The sequence below is a fragment of the Parambassis ranga genome, chromosome 3 (assembly GCF_900634625.1).
Source record: "Parambassis ranga chromosome 3, fParRan2.1, whole genome shotgun sequence".
Taxonomy (NCBI): domain Eukaryota; kingdom Metazoa; phylum Chordata; class Actinopteri; family Ambassidae; genus Parambassis; species Parambassis ranga.
This window is the reverse complement of record NC_041024.1, coordinates 21,882,219-21,904,145: the sequence shown is the minus strand read 5'-3', so window position 1 is coordinate 21,904,145 and position 21,927 is coordinate 21,882,219. Positions and strand designations below refer to the sequence as shown.

Genomic DNA, 21,927 nt, shown 5'->3' with positions numbered 1-21,927 from the left:
ATTGCTTTCAATGCAATAATATGCATGAATTACTTTAAAAGGGGGGAAAAATGGTGCATTGAGTGAGGTGTGTGTCTGCCCTGCTATAACCACACTCTCGACTGGGTGTGTGAATTAGGGGACAGCCCATAGATAGAAAGTGGAACCTGTTAGGATTTGATTGTCCACCCGCGTGTACACAGCTCTGTGAATTTAATGACCAGATTTAAAAGTTGAAGGATCCTCTTCCTGGCGAAGATCAATTTTACCCGCCCAGTTCAATTTGTCACACAGAGAAGCGGTTATCTTTGCATCCACTGCATGAGTCGGATGGGGCGGAACTTCCCGAAACTGAAAGGCTGCGTGTTCATTCATCTATAGGCTAAATGTGATACACACACCCACAAGAGTCTGCAGCCAGTGGAGAAATAGCGATAGCGGAGTTTCAGAATGTACTAAATGTTCCGCTTTAAGGCGTCTGGGAGGGAAGGATGAGAGTCAGCTGGGAAATCAAGATTGATAGAGATCATTAATAAGCAACTGGATGGCTTGTAGCACTTCTATTCCCACAGAGGGGGGCAAGACATTGGATGACACACACACACACACACACACACACCCATGCTCGAAGAAACCTCACACCGCATGGATCATAAAGCAGCCACCTCTATAAATTGATTCTTTCAACAAGCTGAGCTCGTTGACAAAATCTATTTTCAGGCGTGGTTAAACCCTTCATTCTGCAGAAACACAAAAACAAGTTTACAGTAAAAAGACACATGAGAAGACACTAAGTTGCAGTAAATGGACAGAGAAGCTGCTGCTGCTGCTGGCAAATATCCAAGTGGAGAAAAGAAGCAGAAAAGATAATAAGAGAGGAGGCTTGCTAAGTGGAGGGCTTCATTTTCCAATCCATTAGCAGGTGTAATGAATGTCCCTGTTTTTTCTTCTCCCACACAGAAGCTAGAAAAAGAAATGTTTCCACTAATGGACTTTAAAAAAAAAGGAAAAAAAGAGAGAGAGAGGAGATTCAGAGGGAAACCAGGATCTACTGTGGCCACCATTGATCAAAGTCTGTCGAAGCTCAATTTGCTGAAACAAACACAAACATACTAAACGAATCTCCCGATGATCAAGTGAAGCCTTACATCAGTGACAGCAGCACTAATTACAGTGTCTGCTCGTTTGGATCAGCCGTGCTTTTCCATAATTTCCGGACATTCCTTGCACAGGACGGTGGTGTATCTCACTGATGTATGGAGTTGTAATGGGCCGCTGCAGATTGGAATTAGTAACTACGCCGTCTATCTAAAATGTGATCTTGAGATGTGTGACGTGATTAGACGAGAGACATATACACCAGTGTCTTGGGATTCAGATGAGAGGGTGAATTATTAAAATACCTGGTTTCCAAACAGGTTGAATCCATTGATGGCCTCAAGGGCTGCTTTGGCGAGGCCCACAGAGCTGCAAAGATAAGGGACATTAGCGTTAACATTTGTCAGAATCCACTTCCAAAAACAGCATTTATAATCTCATGTTAATCATAAATCATAAATAAAGCTAAAGGTTTAAAAATATGATCTGCTGTAAGTAATGGTTCCTTTATTCTGATCACAAAGCACACTAAATGTAATGTAAATCAGTTTCACTGTCATTTTGTTTTTCCCTTCTACCCTGCCAAGTTTTCCTCAGAAAATAAAGGGGGGGGGGGTGAGTGCAGGAAACTTGGCGATGAGTGGCGGCAGATCTGCTGACATATCAAAATGCATTCAATACCATTAGTAAAGCCTGAATCAGTGCTTTAAAATACAGAGGGTGGCCAGATAATCCAGCATGTAAATCTTAATCTTAATCTTAATGTAAAGGAGCTCTGTGTACAACACACACCAGAGGGACGGTGGGTCAGAAAGTTGTCCACAGCTCACAGACAGCTGGGATTTGATGTTTGGTGAAGAAACAAGAGGTTTTAAATGTGATTCCAGGAATCGGAAAGCAGAACCATGATGCAACAGTTTTTGTTGACAGCTGGAGATAAAGATTCATATGATGAAATATGTTGCTGTAGTCTATTAGTCCATGAGCTCAGACTGCAAACTGCACAACACTACTCTACCTCTCTTACAGTACAGTACAGTAAGTACACATACTGGGTCACACTTCATCTCACTAGGTTTTAAAGTATGTGCTAATTTCAAACAACTGACAGTTCAATGTATTTAGAAACCTCTGAAGAAATGCTGGCAAAGATACAGAATAACTTCTTGTCTACTGAGTGGGTCTGTCACATCAATGAAAGGAAATGTTCAGATTTATATGTATTTAGGTTATGTATGCAAATCGTATTTTTCCAGAATCAGTGATCACATTCACTTCTGACCCACAGCTTGTCTCTGAAAGGGGTCGGACATAGCTCATAAACAGTAATGGTCTTTGTTACTGACAGTTTTAGAAGTGACAAGCAAGTGAAAGGCAACTTATGTGCATATTTTATTTACAAAGATGACTTGCTGTTACTAGCTGGTTTTAAAAGATCCTCAAAATGCCTCAGAATAGAATCAGTGCCACAAAGCTACAAAAAAATAAAACATATATATAAACTAACTGTCTATTCACATCGCTGGAGTTACTCAATTTGTTGTGCTTTTAATGCTTCTGGGATTTGCCAATGTGACGGCCATGTTGGTGTTCATGAGCGAGACGAGAGATCACAGCGGTCTTACACTTGGTATAACAATATACCACAATAACTCTCTTACCTTATAAAGTTAATACAGAAAACTTTCAAACACAGGTCCTGCTGTGATTGAAACTACTGTCACAGTCAGTAAAGTAGGAATGCTGCTAACAATGATACTAACACTGTAATAATCTACAGCACATTAAAGCAGACACACACTGATGCTTTAAACTGGTGCTGTTGCAAATTGAAATACTGGTACACATGCTCATAATGTACACATGCTCAGATTTATATGTGCAGTAACTCAAAGGGATATTTTAAGAAATCCTGATGTTTATGAGATTAGATATGCCACTTTACATAAAACATCCCTAATCTATCCACTTGACTGGTTGTGATGATAAACATGAGGCAGAAGCAAATAAAATGAATCATTTGATTTGATATGGACAAATGAACATGCCCGACAAAACGAACACATCCTTTTCCTCTTCGTTTCCACTGAGCCATTTCCTGCCCACTGGCACTCCGTAGAGTAGAAATGACTTCTCAATTTGATCATTTACACAGATCTTGTTTACATGGAACCATTCTGAAAGCAGTCTCAGTGTACCGCAGTTCACTATTTGCATACAGCATGTTAATTGGTATTACGCAACTACGTTTATAAGCTAGCTCGCTAATTGTGGAAATCCAAAGCATGGCCAAGAGGGGAGGAAATCCAACAAGTAAGCAGAGACACGGTGCCTCTTCACTACATTGAGTTTGTTATCTCTTTCTTGAGGATATCTTGGCAAGCTGCTGCCAATAGCCTTGGATTGTTGGAGAAAGAAAAAAAAACATGCTTCCCAGAGATAAGCAATGGCAGAAATTGAGGATCTTTATCAAGACACAGAGGGAGGAGAGGCAGGCCAGTTCGACCTTGGATGATAAATCAGTTAGGGAACACGTAACAAAAAGTCAGAGCGGTGCTGGTGTTTGAACATAAGGTTCCGAAAGCTTATCTTCATGGAAGTTAGCCATTAACACTGTTGATCCATTACATTTCCCCTCATTACAGATTATTTGCTCACCGATTGAGGTTACGTGGTGCCAAGCTGTACAGATTTGACATTTCCGGCGATAAATATGTTTTAAAACTTGACCCTGAAGGCACCTCAGCAGATGAAACTACAGATTTTTTTTCCTCCCTCATTTTTCGAGCAAACATTTTTCTGGTAATTCTTACTGCTTTCTAAGAGGCTGTTTTTGCCACAACATAGTAAAAAATGATGAGAGGCAACCTCCATATGTGATAAGTTCATATTGCTATAAAAAAGTCATGATTATTTTGAGTCTTTCTCAGACAGAAGTTCAAATACAGTTCAGTGAAGTGGCAAAATAAGACAGAACTCATACTTCTGAAAAAAAAAATGGCAGGTTCTATATACAGAACTAAAATACTATATATCCAGTAAATTGCTCCAGTCTGATGGCATCATCATCATCTGTCTTACCCAGAGTATGGGTTGCCAGAGACAGCTAGAAACCAGTGCTCACCTGTCATTCAATGTAAGCCTTATCTTATCAATAAATCAGACTAACAGGTGGTAAAGGGTTAATTGATTTTGGTCTCATTTATCAGAAATTCAATACAAATATCATGCAAAAGCATGTTAATGTTGCTGCGTGGGTGTGTAAAAAAGGAGCTGTGGCAACAAGCTGCCACTGGGATTGCGCCATCTTGGAATGGAATAAACACACATTTCATATTAGCTCTACAGGGTGATAATCTGTCATACAAGAGAGTGTGATCAAAATGCAAGTATGTGCACAGAGTGGTGATGATTTTTTTTTTTCCCCCATCGCAGGTTTTGGCACCCATCCATCCCTCCCTCTCCATATTTCTATACATGCAGTATAATATTGTTCCATCCTGTCCGTACACAGATCCTCAGTAGTGGACTGCCCACTCTACTGACAGCTGTCAAAGGATGTTATAGATATCCTAACTCTGTGGTCAGCAGTGAGGAAAACAGACATCAGTGGTTGACAGTTTCACTTAATATCAGTCAGGACCTTTGAACCCATTCTTTCTTTTTGTGTTGTTTATCTTTCGACTGACCTGGAATGCAGCTCTGTGCTGCCGTTATTGTATTTGCTTCCTCGCTCCCACATGCCGTAGTCAGGCACCCTGTAGGCTCTCTCCACGCAGAACACCAGGTTTTGGATGAAGGAAACCTGCAGACAGACAAACAAACATCAAACACTGGGAAGGCATGGGACACTGGGAGTGATTGCAACGCACTGAGCCAGGGCTGCAGGTTGTAAACATGTTTCCGCACTGGAAACACAATCACAGTACATAATTTAAGCTGCAGCTGCACGCACACACACATGCATATACATTCATGAGTGACCTTACGATATTGATCTAGACTGAAATGTGTAGCTCTGTCTTATTATAAAGGTTACCAAAGTGGACAAGAAAGCTGATTTTCTTTCAGCGCACAAGGTGACACTCACCCTGCAGCAACACACAGGGTGTAATCAAGTAAATGAAAATAAAATTTTCATTATCAGTGTATGACCGTTTCATTGGAACCCATCGGCAGCGTCCTCGATTTTACACAACACGCAAGGTTGCAATTAGCACAACAACTATACAAAAAAATACATGTGAAAAACAGACATGTCAAAATCAATAGGCGCATCCAGGAAAGAAACTAAAAGAGAGAGACAGAAAATGTGTGATGACTTAAAGGCCTTGAATCATTAAAACGACCTGAAAGTAGCAGTGCATGGGCGTGTGTGTTGAGTGATGGGAGATTTAATCTAAAATGACAAAGCCAGGGAGAGAAAATGAGCCAGTGAGAGATGGAGAGATGCAGATAGGACCTGTGTAGGGCTTAACTAGGCCAGTCTGTGAAGGAGGGCAAGGAAAGAGAGGAGGCTGGGGGAAGAGAGAGAAAAAGGTGTTTGCTGGGGTTTTATGAGAGGGGTGATTAACGAGGGGAACTTTTTAGTATCTTAATGGTATCTTAATGAACGTTACTGCCCACCGGCCAAATGAGCCTGAGCCTCTCTCTCTCTCTCTCGTCTCCAACGCCGGCAATCATCCCTGCCAGTTCTACTTTTTGGGCACATTTGCAAAAGCATACAACAGAATATGCACTTGTGTTTTTACCCATGAGCGCAAACATGGCTCACACTATGAGAACTGTATAATGTAGCAAAAAAGAAGAAAGACAGGGACACACAAGCTAATGAGTCGCTCTATTTCATGCAGCATGCGACTGAAAATGGCATCTGGAAGGAGGTCGATAGTGCATCTTCTCAGAGGACACACACACACACAGGCAGCAGCCTTTCTATACCACTTCAAGGAAGGGGGGAAAAAAATACTGCAATGCAGCTTCCAGCTCATTCTGGTGAATGCTGACGGACTTCACAAGCAGAGACAGCTAACAACAAACTAATAGATACCGTAACAATGTGATTAATTCGAATTTCAAACAGCGTTCAGCGGGAACACCAATCACAAATCCTCATGCTCAGTGGATCTGAGGTTTGTTATTACAAGGGCTGCTTCAGTTTGAATTACACAACCTAATAATCACTGTTTGACCATGACAATTAAGGCTGCTGCACAAACAGGCCTGTCCTCAAAAAGAAGGAGTTACGTTGTCAATTTGTTTTGTCGGGAGTGAGAAATGAGGAAAAATGAGAGAGAGGGACTGTAAACAAAGTGAGGACTGCACGCAGTAATTGGTTAGTGGTGTAATGTTTTACCAACATCCTTTTACTTTCTTAAGATAAGCCCAATTTAGTAAACAAATAGATTCTTTTACCATGGGCACAAATTTCACTTGCTCTGTGGCGGTAAGTAAAGCTGTGAATGAACTGAATTAATGACGTTCCAACTGCTCCCGGGGTCCCAGCAATAAAACAACACAGTGTGTAAACTTTAACAACAAGGTTGAGAGCCCTGGAAACGCAGAGAAGGAGGAGGACAGACACCGTGGCAGCTTTTGAGAGAAGAATAGTGGGCTGGTCTTCTGCCAAATAAGACGTTACCGGTTGGAATCCCAGGAGGACATTTAAACTTCCAAAATGAAATCATCTGAAGGTTTCCCTCGCTGGAAGTCAATTGAGCAGCTCAGCAAAAAAAAAAAAATATAAATGCGAGCCAAGCTATAAAAGTGAGATAGTGTACCCTGATCCTACGTTTGTGCCAGCTTTGGGATATATGTAGGAGATTGAAGGTATTTCTAAGTGGCTTCAGAGACCCCTTTGGTCTTACATTATGATCACTTGTTGGATCTTAAGGAGGTAGCATGATATAATTTTTAGACATGTATTAACAGTTTTACTATAATTACACAACATGAAGTTCCATGGGTGTGCATATGGGTAATAAAACAGTTCATATGCTCATATGCAGTGTATTACGGCACTGAAATTGCAACAAGCATGACTAAAAACCCTTCAAATGACAGAGGGGGAACATATCTAAATGTATTTTTTGTAACGTTTATATGTAAACTTGGAAGTATGCAGTGTATTTTTTGTTTAATGTATTTTGTACCTATGTTAAGAAGAAGCTGTAAAACCATATGGGAGGGAAGACAAATCGAAATCTGACAGAAAATCTTAGGCAAATAAGCAGGTTATGAATCCCCAGTGTCTAAAATTGATCACTTTAGAAGTCATTTCGGGATGTTGTTTACCTCATCAGTGTTGTAAATGATCTGCAGACCAGAGCATATCATCTCCACCAGGTACAGCAGGAACAGAGAAACGGCATCGATCTGCAGGGAGGCAGCGTGAAAGAGACACCATTGAAAAAAAAATTACCGTCATTTCTACACTGAATTTTTCGTATTTTTTTTTTTTTTTAAAGGCTGCCTTCGGGTTCCTACATAATCTCAAAGAATGAGGCATAAGCCTTATGTTAGCTATTAGGTCAATGGCACTGGGCTGATAATATACATCAATAGTAGGAAAGAAATACACGCTGCCAAGTATATGACTGCACAGTAAATTCTCAATATCTATATAAATGCATAGATTGTTACATCTTTTGTCACAACCTTGCAGTTGTATTGAGATTTTTCCCCTCTATCTCCTGTTGTCTTGATGTATCGGCCACCCTTCAGTAGAAATGTGGTCTCCATTCAGACGTTACACACACCAAATTGACCTCTGTCAATACCATTGACAGAGGAATAAACCGTTTTACTGCCAATTTAATGCACATCCTCCTCTCAGGGAAAAGCCATTTTTTCCCATGTACGCCAGGCACAGACTTGAAGAAATGAGACGTTTTAATGGACCATTTTTCCCCCCAAAACACTCAAAAACAAAAGCTGTCACAAGGAGATTGATTGGCTATTCATGCTGTTGATCATTCATCTTTGGCGAGGTTTGACTTTCTTCCCCTTAACCAGAGCCAGTAAATTCATTTTCATTACTGCTATATCAAATGTGTGACTACTGATATAATGCAACGGTGGCAAGGCAGCATTTTATTTTATTTTTATATGACGGCCAAATAAAGCTGCCTCTTAAAAATCACATTCCATTTGGTAGTTATACTGAGATGGACAGATACTAATCTGCATTTACTAAAAGCATGCACAAAAAACACATTCATCGAATTCAAACGAGATTCTTTCATTGACTGTCGGCATCATTAACTCCGCACGCGTGCTCTCTGGCTGACCTGCAGGTGGTGGTAGTCGCCGTACGAGTACACCTCGTCCCCGGTGTCTACATCAAACACAGAGTGCAGACACTTAGAGGGGCTGGGATCCTGCTTAAACTGCTCCACCTGGTAAAGAGATAGGGACAGAGAGAGGCAGGGATGACAGAGAAAGGTCAAGAGTAAGGAGATGATACAGGCTTTTTATATTATTAGCACAGCTACAGGGTAGCATAGTAGCAGGTTTCAACAGCACACAGATGAAAACCTTGTGTATGAAGTGAATGCATTTGTGTATAATTCTCCATTGACTGTATTGTTGCTAACCCCCACTTCAATTCTTCCCCCTCGTTGATGCTCCTTCTGTCCTCTGTTTCAACAACCACTTCAGTTGCTTTTAGTATGTGTTAAAGGACTCAGCTATTTTAATCTTCATTTTAGTGCATATTTTTCTTATCTATTAATTATATAATTGTTCTTTTTAAACTACTTTCAGTCCACTGTGACAAATTGCTGTTATTTAACATCAAAATTGCAACAGTACCATCCTGTTTTCTTACAATCTAGTACATTACTGTTAATTATTGTCGCTAAATTGACCCAGGGTGTCATACTATTACAGAACAGTAATGTGTGTTGGCGGAAAGAAAACAGCACTTTACAGTATTTTGCATTTTTGGGTAGACAGCTCTGAAGTGCTGGTTGCAAAGGCTTATAGCAATGTTTGGAATAGATACATATATCTTTGTAGTTCTAACAAAAAACAAATCTACATTGAGTTCATGTTGTTGCCCAGCTGTGTTCTGTATAGGTTCTGTACAACATGTGAGATTTGTCAGTGATTGGTGACGATGGTTTTCCAGGGAGTCACACCAGCCAGAAAATGTTCAGTTCCACTCTCATATAACATCATAGATCTTCAAAAAATGCAAAGTGCAAAATAACAGATCTATCCTATATTTATAAAAACAGCATTACATTACAGCAACAGCAAGGTATTGGAAAAGTTTGCAATAACGTAATGGCAGCTGTGCTGCCAGGTCTTTACTGTTTTTACAGGGAACTTTACAGTGCACTTCAATTTGTTTTGCCATGTTAACTGCCACTTGTGTATTTAACTCATTTTACAGCTGCTGCCGCTTACATCTTCTCTCCTTTAAATGTTGTTTTTATGTCTTTAACTGCTTTTAGTGAACTGCATGTGCTGCTTGCACTTGCATTAACTCTTCTGTTTCAACAGTTGATTTAGCATCTTCACTTTTCGTTAATGTTTACATTTCTTTAAGCATTCAATCACTTTTATTGATTGTAACTTCATTAACTCTTCAATTCCCTTAACTTCTTGGACTCCAACCAATCAACTAGTTCCAGTGTTAACATTTCTTTCAGGACGTCTGTTTCATTTGCAATCTCATTTATAAATGCTTTAAAATACACAGCATAAGAACCTACAACTACTGTGGTGACATGCTGTGCATTATGTGCTGTTCCTCCGATACGCACAGTCAGCACGTCAGTCCAACGACCAATAACCCAGGCAGACATAGAGTACATTATAACATATTGCGCTCTAAAGCAAGATAAGGGTCAGATTTAGGGCAACAAAACCATGACATGGCTTACAACAAACACCCCGTACAGCATTAGTTTAGCGGATTGTTGGTGTTTTTTTGTTTGTGTGTTTGCTGCATCGACTCCTCTACACACACAATCACAGCTGGGCCCACAGTCCTGTCGTGCAGTTATAAATAATTGGCCCTTTGTCCCATTTTTTACCTCGTTTGTTATTCTTTCCTCCACCCTCTCTTGCTGCTCAGCTTCATCAGCTTCTACACCACACCTCCATTTTTCTTTCTACCTCCCACCTTCCCTCTCTCCAAACATCTACAGCTCTTCTTCCAGTACTTTTTCTTTTATTTATTTTTTGCTTCCTCTTTGCATTTTTATCTCTTGTCACAGAATCTGCCTTTTTTTCTCTTTTGTTCTTTTGTTGGCACTCTACCTCTCCCATCCTCCCTCCCTCTTTCTCTCCCTACATACTCAGGTCATAGTGGAGACCCTCTGTCCCACTTTTACTGAAACTGCTCCACTTCCTGCCATCCCAAAGCGGCTAATTTGTGTGTGTGTGTATGTGACAATGTGAGAGATAGTTCCTCTGTGAGGTACTGCTGTTTATGTTTCTGTAAAACCTACTTTTGTGTTGAGGTCTCCCTGAGTCTGACTCCATGCAGCAGAGCACCAGTGTCAAGTGGCACTACTTTTATGAATATTCTGAGAGGCCACAGATTTTGCTTATTGTTTCAAGTGTTGCACTGCACCAACTAATTAGCAAACCACTTCACTGTTATGATGGTCCTTGCATTTACGATACATATCTAGCCACATTCATTCAAAACTGCATGTAACCAATTACCAGGCCATTCTTCAATATTTTCTTGTTGTTGAGATACATTTGATCCTCCAAAACAACTATTAGTGGCTCAGAAATATGTCAGTAAGTGTGCAGTCAAGAATCTAATATTAGCAGTTGCTTTTATGGTTAAATCTGTGACTATAAACCTGCATAGACAGAAAGCTTACACTTGCATTGCTACTTTTAATGCAGTAAAAGTTGTAGGCTAAGGGATTCAGGTAAAAATTTCACTACAAGCAAGCGTCTCTCATCAGCATCACTTTAGCTCTGACTGATTATGTATAAAATTTCTGTTTTGGGTAATTTAATATTTTATATATCAGCACTGTCTGAGAAAATTAATTGTTTCCATGGCGTTGTTCACCTCCTCAATTTCAAGGGATTATCGCCGAACAAAGAGAGGACATGGTGGCAGCACTAATGGAAGATAGGATGCTCCGTACAGCCTGTCCTCACTGAGAGAATGATGGTAGTTTAAGACAAAAATGTTTGCATGAGCGGCATTGTGGTGCAGCAGTGAGCACTGTTGCCTTACAGCAAGATGGTTTGAATCTGTAGGCTAAGGGCCTTGAGTGGAGTTTGAGTTCCCCCCACTGCCTATGTGGGTTTTCTGTGAGTACTTTGACTCTCTCCCATTAAAGATTGGTGACTCTAACTTGGCTGTAGGTGTGGATGTCATGTCAATACAATGCAAATGTAGACTGACGTTTGGGGTGGTATATAATTGCAGATGGGAGAATTCTGCTTTGCAAAATGCATTTAATGTTGATCGATACCTAATCCTATAGTAACCAAGGCTACACAGACTACCAGGCTGAAGTGACTTTTTCAGATTTTTTTTTTTTTAGGTTACGTGACACAAAAAGTATTTTTTTTTCTCAGTTTGTATGGAAACACAAATCTGATTGCCAATCCTAATTTTTGTGATAATCTGTGTGATATGAATGTAGACCATCAAGATGGGAAAATCTGATACCAACTAAAACAAACAATATAAATACTGGCACTGAACCGATTCTGTCATTTATGCATGAGGACATATTGGCTTTTTCTTACTGCACTGGTGAAGAAGCAGGCTGCTGAATTCATTCAACAGCTCGATGTTTTCTGTTTTCTGAGACAATGCTGACTGGCAATTTTAAATTACACACAACAAAATAAAAACCCAAAATTTATTGACTTCTAAATCCTTGAAGATCATACTCTATATAAGATATATATACCTATTATTGATTACAACTATCAGGCAAACCTTTTCACTAGATAAAAGTTGTTTTGGATGACTACTTAATGGCTTAGTACACTATATTATACACAGATAGTAGGGCTCAGCTGCTGTATCCCCTCTGTGATGTTTGCCCAGCAGTGGCCCCGTGTCACATTCTCAATAAAAATGCCATGTACTCTGTAAGTGTTGGAGACAGGGCCGTAACGAACGCTGCTCCGTGTAATTAACTGTGTAAACGCAGCTTTGTAATTAAGACACAGAAAAGCTCTCCCCTAAATTAGGCTGTCAAGGTCAAGGCAAAATGAAACAGAATGTTCTTTCAAAGGTGCACACATGCACAGTGACACAGAAGACTGCTCTATTAAAAGATGTTGGGGAACTGTAAACAGAGGACATATGTGTATGTGGTACCAACTTCATTACCATACATAAGATGAAGTGCATTTCATTCAGAGACAGCACAAAATTTCCCGCCTCCGAGCAAAAGTCATCGGCAATTAACAGATTGCGGGTTATTAAGCCCTTAGGTTTAAAGCAACCAGGTCCCATGGTCATTAGCTGTGATATGCAAGAGGCAGCAGATGTGTCCGGTGCTCCACCTCTGAGAGGCTTTGATATGCAGGGATGCACCTTTGATCTGTAATCCAGTGTGTAACCGTGGTTTGATTTTATGCAAACATGCAATGTGAAAGAAGAATCAAGGAGGCTAAAAACTCACTTTGTCAGCCTGCCTCATGTAGCAGTAAAGGATCCCTCTCATGCACTTGATGGCAGAATGCTCCAGTTCATGGGTCCGCCCCAAATCATCATCGATGCGCCTGGAGGGAGGCGGGAGAGAAGAAGAGCATGACCATGAAGGCAAAAAGATGTGCATCTGTGCGTCTTAAAACTCTTACAATAATGGGTCGACTGGAACAGCTCTAGCTAAAAAATTGACGTCACTGTGCTGCAGACTTTCAGAAAACAGGGTCTGAAAGTCCTTCAATGTACATTATGAACAACTGCTAAATAAACACAACCAAAATTATCCTTAGATGCCGAGCTACTGTAAGTCTCAATGGCGTTGCCTATTTGTGAACTGTTGTAGTCCACATAGAAATATACATAATCGATAGCAGTGCAGACACACCATAGCTATTAATGTAACACTGCTAGGACTTGATATTGACAGCAGGTCCTTTTGGAGATGATGAAGTGAAAGCTGTCAAGTGCACAGCAAATGCTGCACTGGCCAAGTGACCAAAACCCAGGAGTAGCTGAAAAGGTTCTCTTTTATTTATGTACCACATGAGCAGTCTCAAAATATACAATTTGTGTCCAATTACTTGACTTGTCAGAGCGCTTTTCAGTTGTAAAATAAATAAATAAATAAATAAATCATTAGAATCTCTGTCAGAGTCGGCACATTCTAATGGAGGCCGGTGCATGTGACAAAGGTCGTGCTAATAATGACTCTGATTATCGACAGAGGGAAGCCGAGCTGCTGAGGTGAAGTTTATTTATGCAGTACATTAATCACACCCTGACTAAGCTCCACATCAAAACCGATGTCCGATACGCAGCATGAAAGTGTCCGATTCCAAAGTAACATCAGAGTGGTATTCATTATCAAGCTACAAGTATCTACTGCTGCATGAGGTGATCCAAGACCGACCGGGGACTCCAGCAACTTATTCAGCTCGCCCAATTTAATTACTGTTAAACAGAACAATACAATGCAAGTCAGAGAGGTTAGACAGCTACAAGAGAAAAGAAAGGTCACGCACATATAAAGAAGAAATTATCATATTAAATGAAAATGCGTTAGTAACTAGTAGATAAAAGTCATCTTATGGTGGCAAATTTAACTGCCATTCTAGTCAGTGAATCTCACACACATACACACACAGCAGCTGGGTGTGAAGTAAGTAATGGCACTAGCCAAGCCTGTCAGATGAGAATCATCTTAATTAAATCCTAGTGACAATTCTAATAGGAGGCAGCCATGACTGATGACTGGGATCTGCCGCTGGTCACATCACTGTGGTACACTCTATTTTTACCCCTCTGTCTTCCCCCTCTATCTAATTTCCTCACTCAGTGTTTCTCTCCATTCTCCTGTTCTTCCTCCTTCTTCTTTCTTTTATCTCTCTATTTTCTCCTTAAGCCCATCTTATTTTTTTTTTTTAACTCCCTCCACCCATTCCTCCCTCTTTCCCTCTCCACGTCTTTCCCTCTGTCCTATTACAGGCTCATTTCGTGGAAGTGCTCTTTTCCCTGAAGACTAATCACTGAGGAATGCAGGCATCAAGAGAGGGGATTGTTGATAAAGGAGTTTTGGGAACCTCAGAGAAATTCTGAAGTGTTCTCCTTGAAGCAATAATCCCGATGAGGTTAAAAAGCAAAGCCTTCAAATATTAGAGGCAGATTAAAGATCAGGGTCAGTAAGCATGAAACAGGAAACCCTTAAGTCGAAGAAGGAGTACACAGCTGGCAGAAAGCTGTGAAACAGTAATTGTAAACCAATGTGACGGAGAATTTCAGCTCTGTTCTGCACAATAATGCTCTGTAAACACCCCATAAGTGGTCTGTCCTTCGTCCTTGACCTGTCCATTTTACTGCTGCTTTTACATCACTCTGAATAAACAAAGTAATGCATTCCAATGTTATTGCACAGCTCATGACTCATACATACAAACCTACCACTGTGGATATGCTGAATAAATGCAATCATTTACATCAATTTCACTTCACTCACATATTCACATTCTGATGCAACCATCCCTTCCAGCTAGGATGAACTTTGAAGCGGTGATTTAATGTGTCCGTGACCTCCGCCTCCGCTACCCAGCAAGGATTTAGTGTGAAGGCCTGTTTGTAAAGCCACAAACATGAGGCATGTGTGTTTCCATAATACATGCTACAGTTGTGAGCATGCCAGAGAAAAAGAAGCCATGCTCACATAAAACTGAACTAAAATGTACCATTGCTTATATAGGTAGTGCATTTTGCCTAAACATAGTTTTTGATGTATTTTTTGTGATGTGTGTGTCTTTGGGAGACATTATGAAGGACCTCATGGAATGCTGCAGTTTTCCAAGAGCATCATCTCAAATTATAATTTATCTATAGAAGAAGTTGTTTATAGGTAATTTAGTAAGTTAGGGTAGCTACCAAACAGGCTATTGACGTTGCTATTTTTTGCATGGTATTAAGACATCTAGCAGGCTTGAAGGAAGAGAAAGCAAACCAGATTGTGATGGGAAAAAATGCAAATGTGGCCCTTAGGTCTTAACATTAGCCACATCAGTTCCTGCAAATATCTTGTAAGACAATGAACCAACAGCCTTAGCTTTTAAGATTAAACTCCGTGTGTGGTGGTTCAGTTCATAGGGTGTCCACTGCTTAGACTCAAAACAAAAGGCCAGGATGGCAAGAAGATGTATGTAGTGGGAGGAATTCATCTCATACAGTCTGTATTTTCTTCTTCCAAGACAATGGAGCTCCTTTTTTTTTTTTTTTTTTTTAAATTTACCATGTTTTTGGTGGTAAAAAATGCCTGACACAGGACCAGCACCAAGGCAAACACGCATCTGAAATATTGTTGCAATCACACAATTTGTGACACAAAAGTTGCTCCATCAGGGCATGAATGTAAAGGTGCACATGTATTTGCACAGATAAAACAAATATTGTATTATCTATATGCATTATAGAATGTTATATACTAACCGGTATGCCATGGCCAGAGCCCAGGCAGCAGCAGCACAGTACAGGGAGTCCCGGACCTTGGCCTCCTTGCAGGTGGAGCATATTTTGACTGGGAAAAGGCCAGTGGTGGGACTTTGGTAGTTTAGAATAGTTGTCTTGACTAGAGACAGAAAAAGAGAGAGATAGAAAAAAAAGCAGAAGTATTGACTCAACAGTTATTGCAAAAAATAGCAATGTTGTTATCTACTCACAACGGCAGTGAAGAAAACACCTGATACAGACACCCTGACACATTAGGCCAGGCAGCACTGTTCCATCAGCCTTTATACTGAGACAGCTTTAAAATAATACACCAGAAAGTCAGATGTACTGAGCAAAATATCCTTATATTCTCTGGCCTGACTCACACACATCACCTACATGACCGTAGTTTGCCCATTTTCATCCCGTTCTGCTGTGTCAGCTCAACACACAACCATTTCAGGGCCGGAGCTACACAGGAGTCACCCAGTAATGCACTACCAGCATGCTGCGCTTTCACTCTTCCTGTAAGTGAAGTGTTGAAATGTAATATTTAAGAAATTCCTTGAGCAGGGGTTCACAGCTCCTTTCTGTGGCACTGCCTGTCCGGTAACCTTCCCCAGCCTGTGCGGCTGTTACCGCTGCCTCATCCATTCCTCTAAATTCTTCATATGCACTCTCAAGCATGGATTCAATCGAATAGAATTAAATTATGTCAAAATCCATTTTAAAAATTAAATAAATGTTGGACAAAGAATTTTTTTTTGATCAAAGAAGCTAATGCAATTAACTTTAAATGTGTGTCAGAGTGACAAAAGATAGATGCCTGGCAACAGTGAAGAAAAGCAATCATTGGTAGAGGAAAATGACTTAGATACCCACTCCACTGAACTCTTATGTCATGCACATAAGCACTTCTACAAAGCAGATTAAAGACTCAGTGGTTATGGTATATTTGATCAAGACATATGAGCTCTAATCCTGCACAGAAAAGGGGACTCACATTCACATGACAGTAAACAAATTAGCCCACTGAAAAGTGGTTATTTAAAGCACTCGACTTTAGTGATCCACTGAATTTTCATTGATTTTGGTTTGAATTAAATATAAAACTGGCAATGAGACATTTCTGTCTCTGTCTGAAAAGAGCTTTATAAACTGACATTTCATTTAGTGTTGTTAGCAGATATAAAGTTCTCTGCTACTCTGAATTATTCTGAAATACTATAATAGCTTTGTCATTTTAGCATGTGGATACCATTGTTACTGCGTTTGTATACAGCCTGCAACCTTTAATTCCTGGTAATATTTTAACTTTTTAATGCAGCTTTTGTCAACCTGTTAAATTATTTATCATATCAAGTTGCAAAATTAAACATACATGAAAGAAAGTAGTCTATATACGACCCCATTTACACAACAAAGACCTCTGTCAGTATATTTCAAAAATCTTTTAGACAGATTTTAATGTTCTTAATGATGAAAATCTCCAGATCAATGCATGTGGCAGGTTGTAACAACAGGATGATACCTTTGAATCCCGCAGTGTCAGAATCCGCCAGTATGAAGGGAAAGTACCACCTTCTCTTTATTATCTTAGTGTCACTGGGAAGCTTTGCAGTAGGTAATGACCAAGGTCATTTTACCAGAAATATAAGGGAAGACGTTTTCCAGCTGGGGCGTGACAATGAACGTCTTACTGCGCTAAATGGATGAGCCAAGACAAACTAAGATGGTCCAAGTTCACCAAAGTTCATGCTCTGCATTAGTTACTGAGACGGGAAGAACGCTTCAAAGCTCTTATTACAAAAAAACAGACCATAGCCCTCCAATTATATATGCTGAAATATTACATACTCAAACAGAAGGCCTCCGGGACAGTCATTTATCTGTTTCACACACACACACACACACACACACACTCCTGCAGAGGTCCCCTTGCTGATGACTAATCTGTCTGAAGGGATCACTTCATTTATCATCAGAACATTATGCCAGTGCAAATGAAAGGGACATCCATTCTGCAGTGTCATTTGTTACAGCAAAAAGAGGGACAGAGAGGAAGGAGAGTGATGGAAGGAGATGAGGAGGAGAGAGATCAGGAGGACATGTGTGAAAAGGAACATGTACTACAGTACATGAGTGCCTGAATAAAAATAGTGGAAATAATAGGGAGAGGGAGACCAGTGGGTGGGAATGTCAGTCTACCTGAGTGGTGTTTTTTATCAATTAAAGGTGAGATTGACAGTGAGAAAAAGAGGGTGATGGGGTTAGTATTAATAAACCCATATAAAGTGCTAATGGAGTGTGAGTTCACCTTCATGAACACACAGGTATTACCATTATTACTAGTTTAGGACTACATTTACTCATTTTTTGACCTTTTAAGGACACTTGCTTTCAGTGAAATTGGGTGTAAACACACATGCATACCCACACACTTGGAGCAAACCCCTTCTGATTCATCTGGATTGCTTTCACCAATAATAGGACAGTGCCTTTGGGTATAGGCTAAATTTGACTGCGGCTGCATTAGTGGTAGAAAGGCTGAAGATGTACTAGACATCACGCTCACCAGGAGCTTGTTAACCACAAAGGCACAAGGGTGGTCAATCAATTAATTATCTGCTTCTCATGATGTTAAGCCTTTCATTTTCAGATCAGACACTATGTGATGATTAGTCAAAAGTTGATGCTGTGTTATGTTACAAAGCAAAAACAAAAGAAAAAAGAAATTCTTGAAACTGGTCTGTTAGATGAAAGAAAAATAGGCTTGTAGAAGAATCCTATATAAGCATCTCCAATAGTCTAAAGAGGTTTTGACAGAATGCCTATAAAAAAAGTGTTCCTAGGAAGCACCCACTGTGCTACAATGTGCATTTAAAAGTCTTATTTTTTATGAACTATAGTGAAGGCATTTATCTCTCTATAGCTCAAAGGATGGATATATATATATATATATATATATGTCATCATACTTCACCAAACAGGACAAAATGAGTTGGGTTACCTTGGTATTGTTCAATTTGGACTCAGAGTTTCATCTCCTGTGAAACAGCACCATGAAAGGCGTCATTAGATGCAGAACATAAACGATGAGAGAGCTGAACGTTGTACAGTCTCAGCCTGCAAGTTTCTCTGGATGCAAATCAACTGTTGTTGGGAGTTTTCTGCCTAGCCATCCATCAAGCTAATGTCCCACTAAATCAGCAGCTAATGTCTCAGACGCACACAGTCTGCTCTTTTTACAATGGGCCATTTCACTGCAGCGACAGGGTGGAGGAAATGAGAGGAGATGATGAGGAAAAAAAAAAAAACACAAAGAGAGATAGATTGAAAAGAGGTAAAAAAAAATAGCAGAAAGGGTAGATGATATCTGTACAGTCAGACAGCAGACGTGATGGGAAAATATGGAAATACACAAACTGTTCATCATTCATGCCAGTCTTAACAAGAACTTCTTCACTTCTGCTGACGCTGTGATTATGTTTACTGCAATATAACATCTGTGACATGAGTTACTGTTGAATGAAAGGCAAATGCATTGGCCACAGAAAGACACTAGTCTCAAAATGCTGACGGCTAACTAAACTTTTAGAGTGTGAAATACTTTCTGAATATGACACAGCCACTACATGACTTTGGAAACTTACAGGTTTGTTACCAAAAGGGAGATTACAATAGAAGATACATCTTATAGATCTCGTTCAATAAAGAAGCTTCCAAAGACAGAAGGTATAAGCAAAGAGATGAAGTTAAAACAAAAGAGAATGTATAGCTGTTTTCGCCATTTTAGAGAGGTCAGCTTGCCTTTTGTGTGTTTTGTGGTGGCACTGTGTTGCTCAACATGCACTCAATAAATAAAACTTACATAATTGTAGGTTTTCTTAATAGTAAAGTTGCCTTTCCCTGGAGAAGATAATATGATGATGAGGATGATGCAATTTGGCAACCGATTTAGCAGTTTTTTGAATATTTATGTCCCTTCCACCCAGTGTTTCTCCTTCAGTGCTCTGGCAGACCTGATAAAGCTGCTTGGATGAGCAGCGAAATGTCTTCAAGAAAACTCTAGGCCCAGATGCCTTGCCTAAATCGTCTCAACAGTGCCAGATTAGTTAGCTCTGATTGGTAAGATTGGTTAGTAAACAATTAGCATCCTACCATATTTCATTGAAATATGATGAGAATGTTCAAACGTTAGTACCCTCAATTACTTTTCAAATTAAATAATTTTTAATCATTTCATTACTTATTTAGTAAAAACCAAAAAGGGAAAGACATGTGGGCTGCTGCTCTGGAGCATTCGGATGTGTTTTACCACAATGACAAGAGAGAAAGACAGACACTGGTGATAGAGAAGCAACTGTTGGAGCATATTACTCTGGAAAGACTTATAAAACCATTTCAAACTATTTAGAGTTCAACGTTCTACAGCGAGAAAGATTATTCACAAGTGTAAAACATTCAAGATAGTTGTCAGTCTTCACAGGAGCGGACGTCACAGAAAATTCACCCCAACATCAGTCCGTGCAATGATCACAGAACTACAAAACAAAACCCAAGAGCTACCTGTCAGAGTCTACAGACCTCACTGAGCATGCTCAATGTTAATGTCTGTCAGAGGAGAGTCTGTTCTATTTAAAAAGCACATGGAAGCACAACCAATGTTCACAAAACTGCATCTGAGCAAACCCATGCAGGACAATGTCCTATGGACAGATGACATCTTGTCAACATGTCTGGTTAAAAACCAAACACTACTTTTAAGCAGTGACACCTCATACCCACTGTAAAGCATGGCAGTGGAGGCCTGATGATTTGGGCTTGTTTTTTGCAGCCACAGGCTTCATTTTGCTAAATAAATAAATGGCAATGACATGGTTAAAAAAAAAAAAGTTGTTGTTCATCTGAGGGAGTATTTGCCTAATACTAAGACCCACTAGAATCAGGTGATTTTATGTTATGTTCCTGCACAAAAACCATAGAAGAAAAAGAGGGAGTACTAACTTCTGAACATGACTGTAAAGTTCAACTTAAACAATGATCAGTTTCTGAAAGTCTGTGACATACAACACACTGTCTACAAAAAGGAAAATGAGGAACTGTGAGAAATAAGAAAAGATGATCAAAAATTGACTTTAAAGTGAAGAAAAAAACAGCATGTGTTTTTGTAGAAAACCCACACCAACTATGAAAAGAGAAAAAAGTATTTTCCCCTTTCCTTAATCAGTATGAGGCAGACAGCAGAGCGATAGTAGCCTTCCTTCTTCCTCTTGTATTATCAGCAAGGAGGCTGAGTCAGTGGAGTGTGGTCACATTGCCACATAAATAAGAGACTATAGAGCAGTTAGAGTCAAAAAAAGAAGAGTAGAGAAAAAGAGTGTGATGATGAACTATGAGAGATGGAGGTAAACCTTCCCCCTGGTATTCTTTTCTTGATAATGGTCCCCAATCACAACAGCAGTGTAAGCTTAATACGGCTGCCTTCCACTGAGCTGGGGGGCGGCTTTGCAACAAAACAACAAAAGAAAGTGAAAGGAGAAAAATGTAACTGGTTTGATTTGTCATTGTTACCCCGGCCTCACCCCTCTCCACCCCTTTTTCCTCCCTGAAACTGACAGAAAGCAGGTATATTGGCAGGCGGGTCTGGGTGCCGGCGATAACAATGTTGGCTTTGTTCCTCGCTAGAATTGGACAAGCACTTCCAGTCGCCACCCAACACAACAATTAAACAAGCTCAGTGTTCAACGCTGTGTTTTCGACATACTGCAAACTGGCTGCGGCTTTTCTCTCTGCAAATCTATGGGGTTTGAACAAGGATGATGCTGGAGGCGACGCTGCGCTCGCTGATAGCAGCAAATCGGTTCCAACTGAGAGCTACACCTGTTGCACACTAAGCTCTATTTATTGTCTTCTGTCATTTTTCCCTAACACGCATACACACACTGACTAATGAAAACCCACCAACCATACACCGATGGCACATTAATGCACATACACAAGCTGCCCTGTCTTCATCAGGGCAGACCAGTGGGCTGTGTCATATCTGCCAGAAGTGTGTTCATGTGAGAAAACGGTAGAACCCACAGCACCCATTAACAATCCCTCGGCCCACACCTGGTTTAGAGGCAGATCCCCTTTCCCTATTCCTTAATAAATAACACAAAACTATCAGCTTACTTCAGGCAATAGCTGCAGTTTACAAAAAAGTAAAGTCACTGCCTGAGCTA

At 40.1% G+C, this 21,927-nt stretch overlaps 1 protein-coding gene across 3 annotated transcripts in view; it reads right to left on the bottom strand.

Annotated features, from left to right (window-relative positions):
* phkb (phosphorylase kinase, beta) overlaps positions 1-21,927 on the bottom strand; it is a 76,082-nt gene that overhangs the window by 46,688 nt on the left and 7,467 nt on the right. For all 3 annotated transcript variants that reach the window (XM_028401227.1, XM_028401226.1, XM_028401225.1), the window contains 6 exons: positions 15,698-15,836; positions 12,705-12,804; positions 8,367-8,474; positions 7,372-7,452; positions 4,767-4,882; positions 1,383-1,446 (listed from right to left, as the gene is read on the bottom strand). In XM_028401227.1, the coding sequence (XP_028257028.1) occupies positions 1,383-1,446; positions 4,767-4,882; positions 7,372-7,452; positions 8,367-8,474; positions 12,705-12,804; positions 15,698-15,836 (608 nt within the window). The remainder of the gene's footprint in view (positions 1-1,382; positions 1,447-4,766; positions 4,883-7,371; positions 7,453-8,366; positions 8,475-12,704; positions 12,805-15,697; positions 15,837-21,927) is intronic.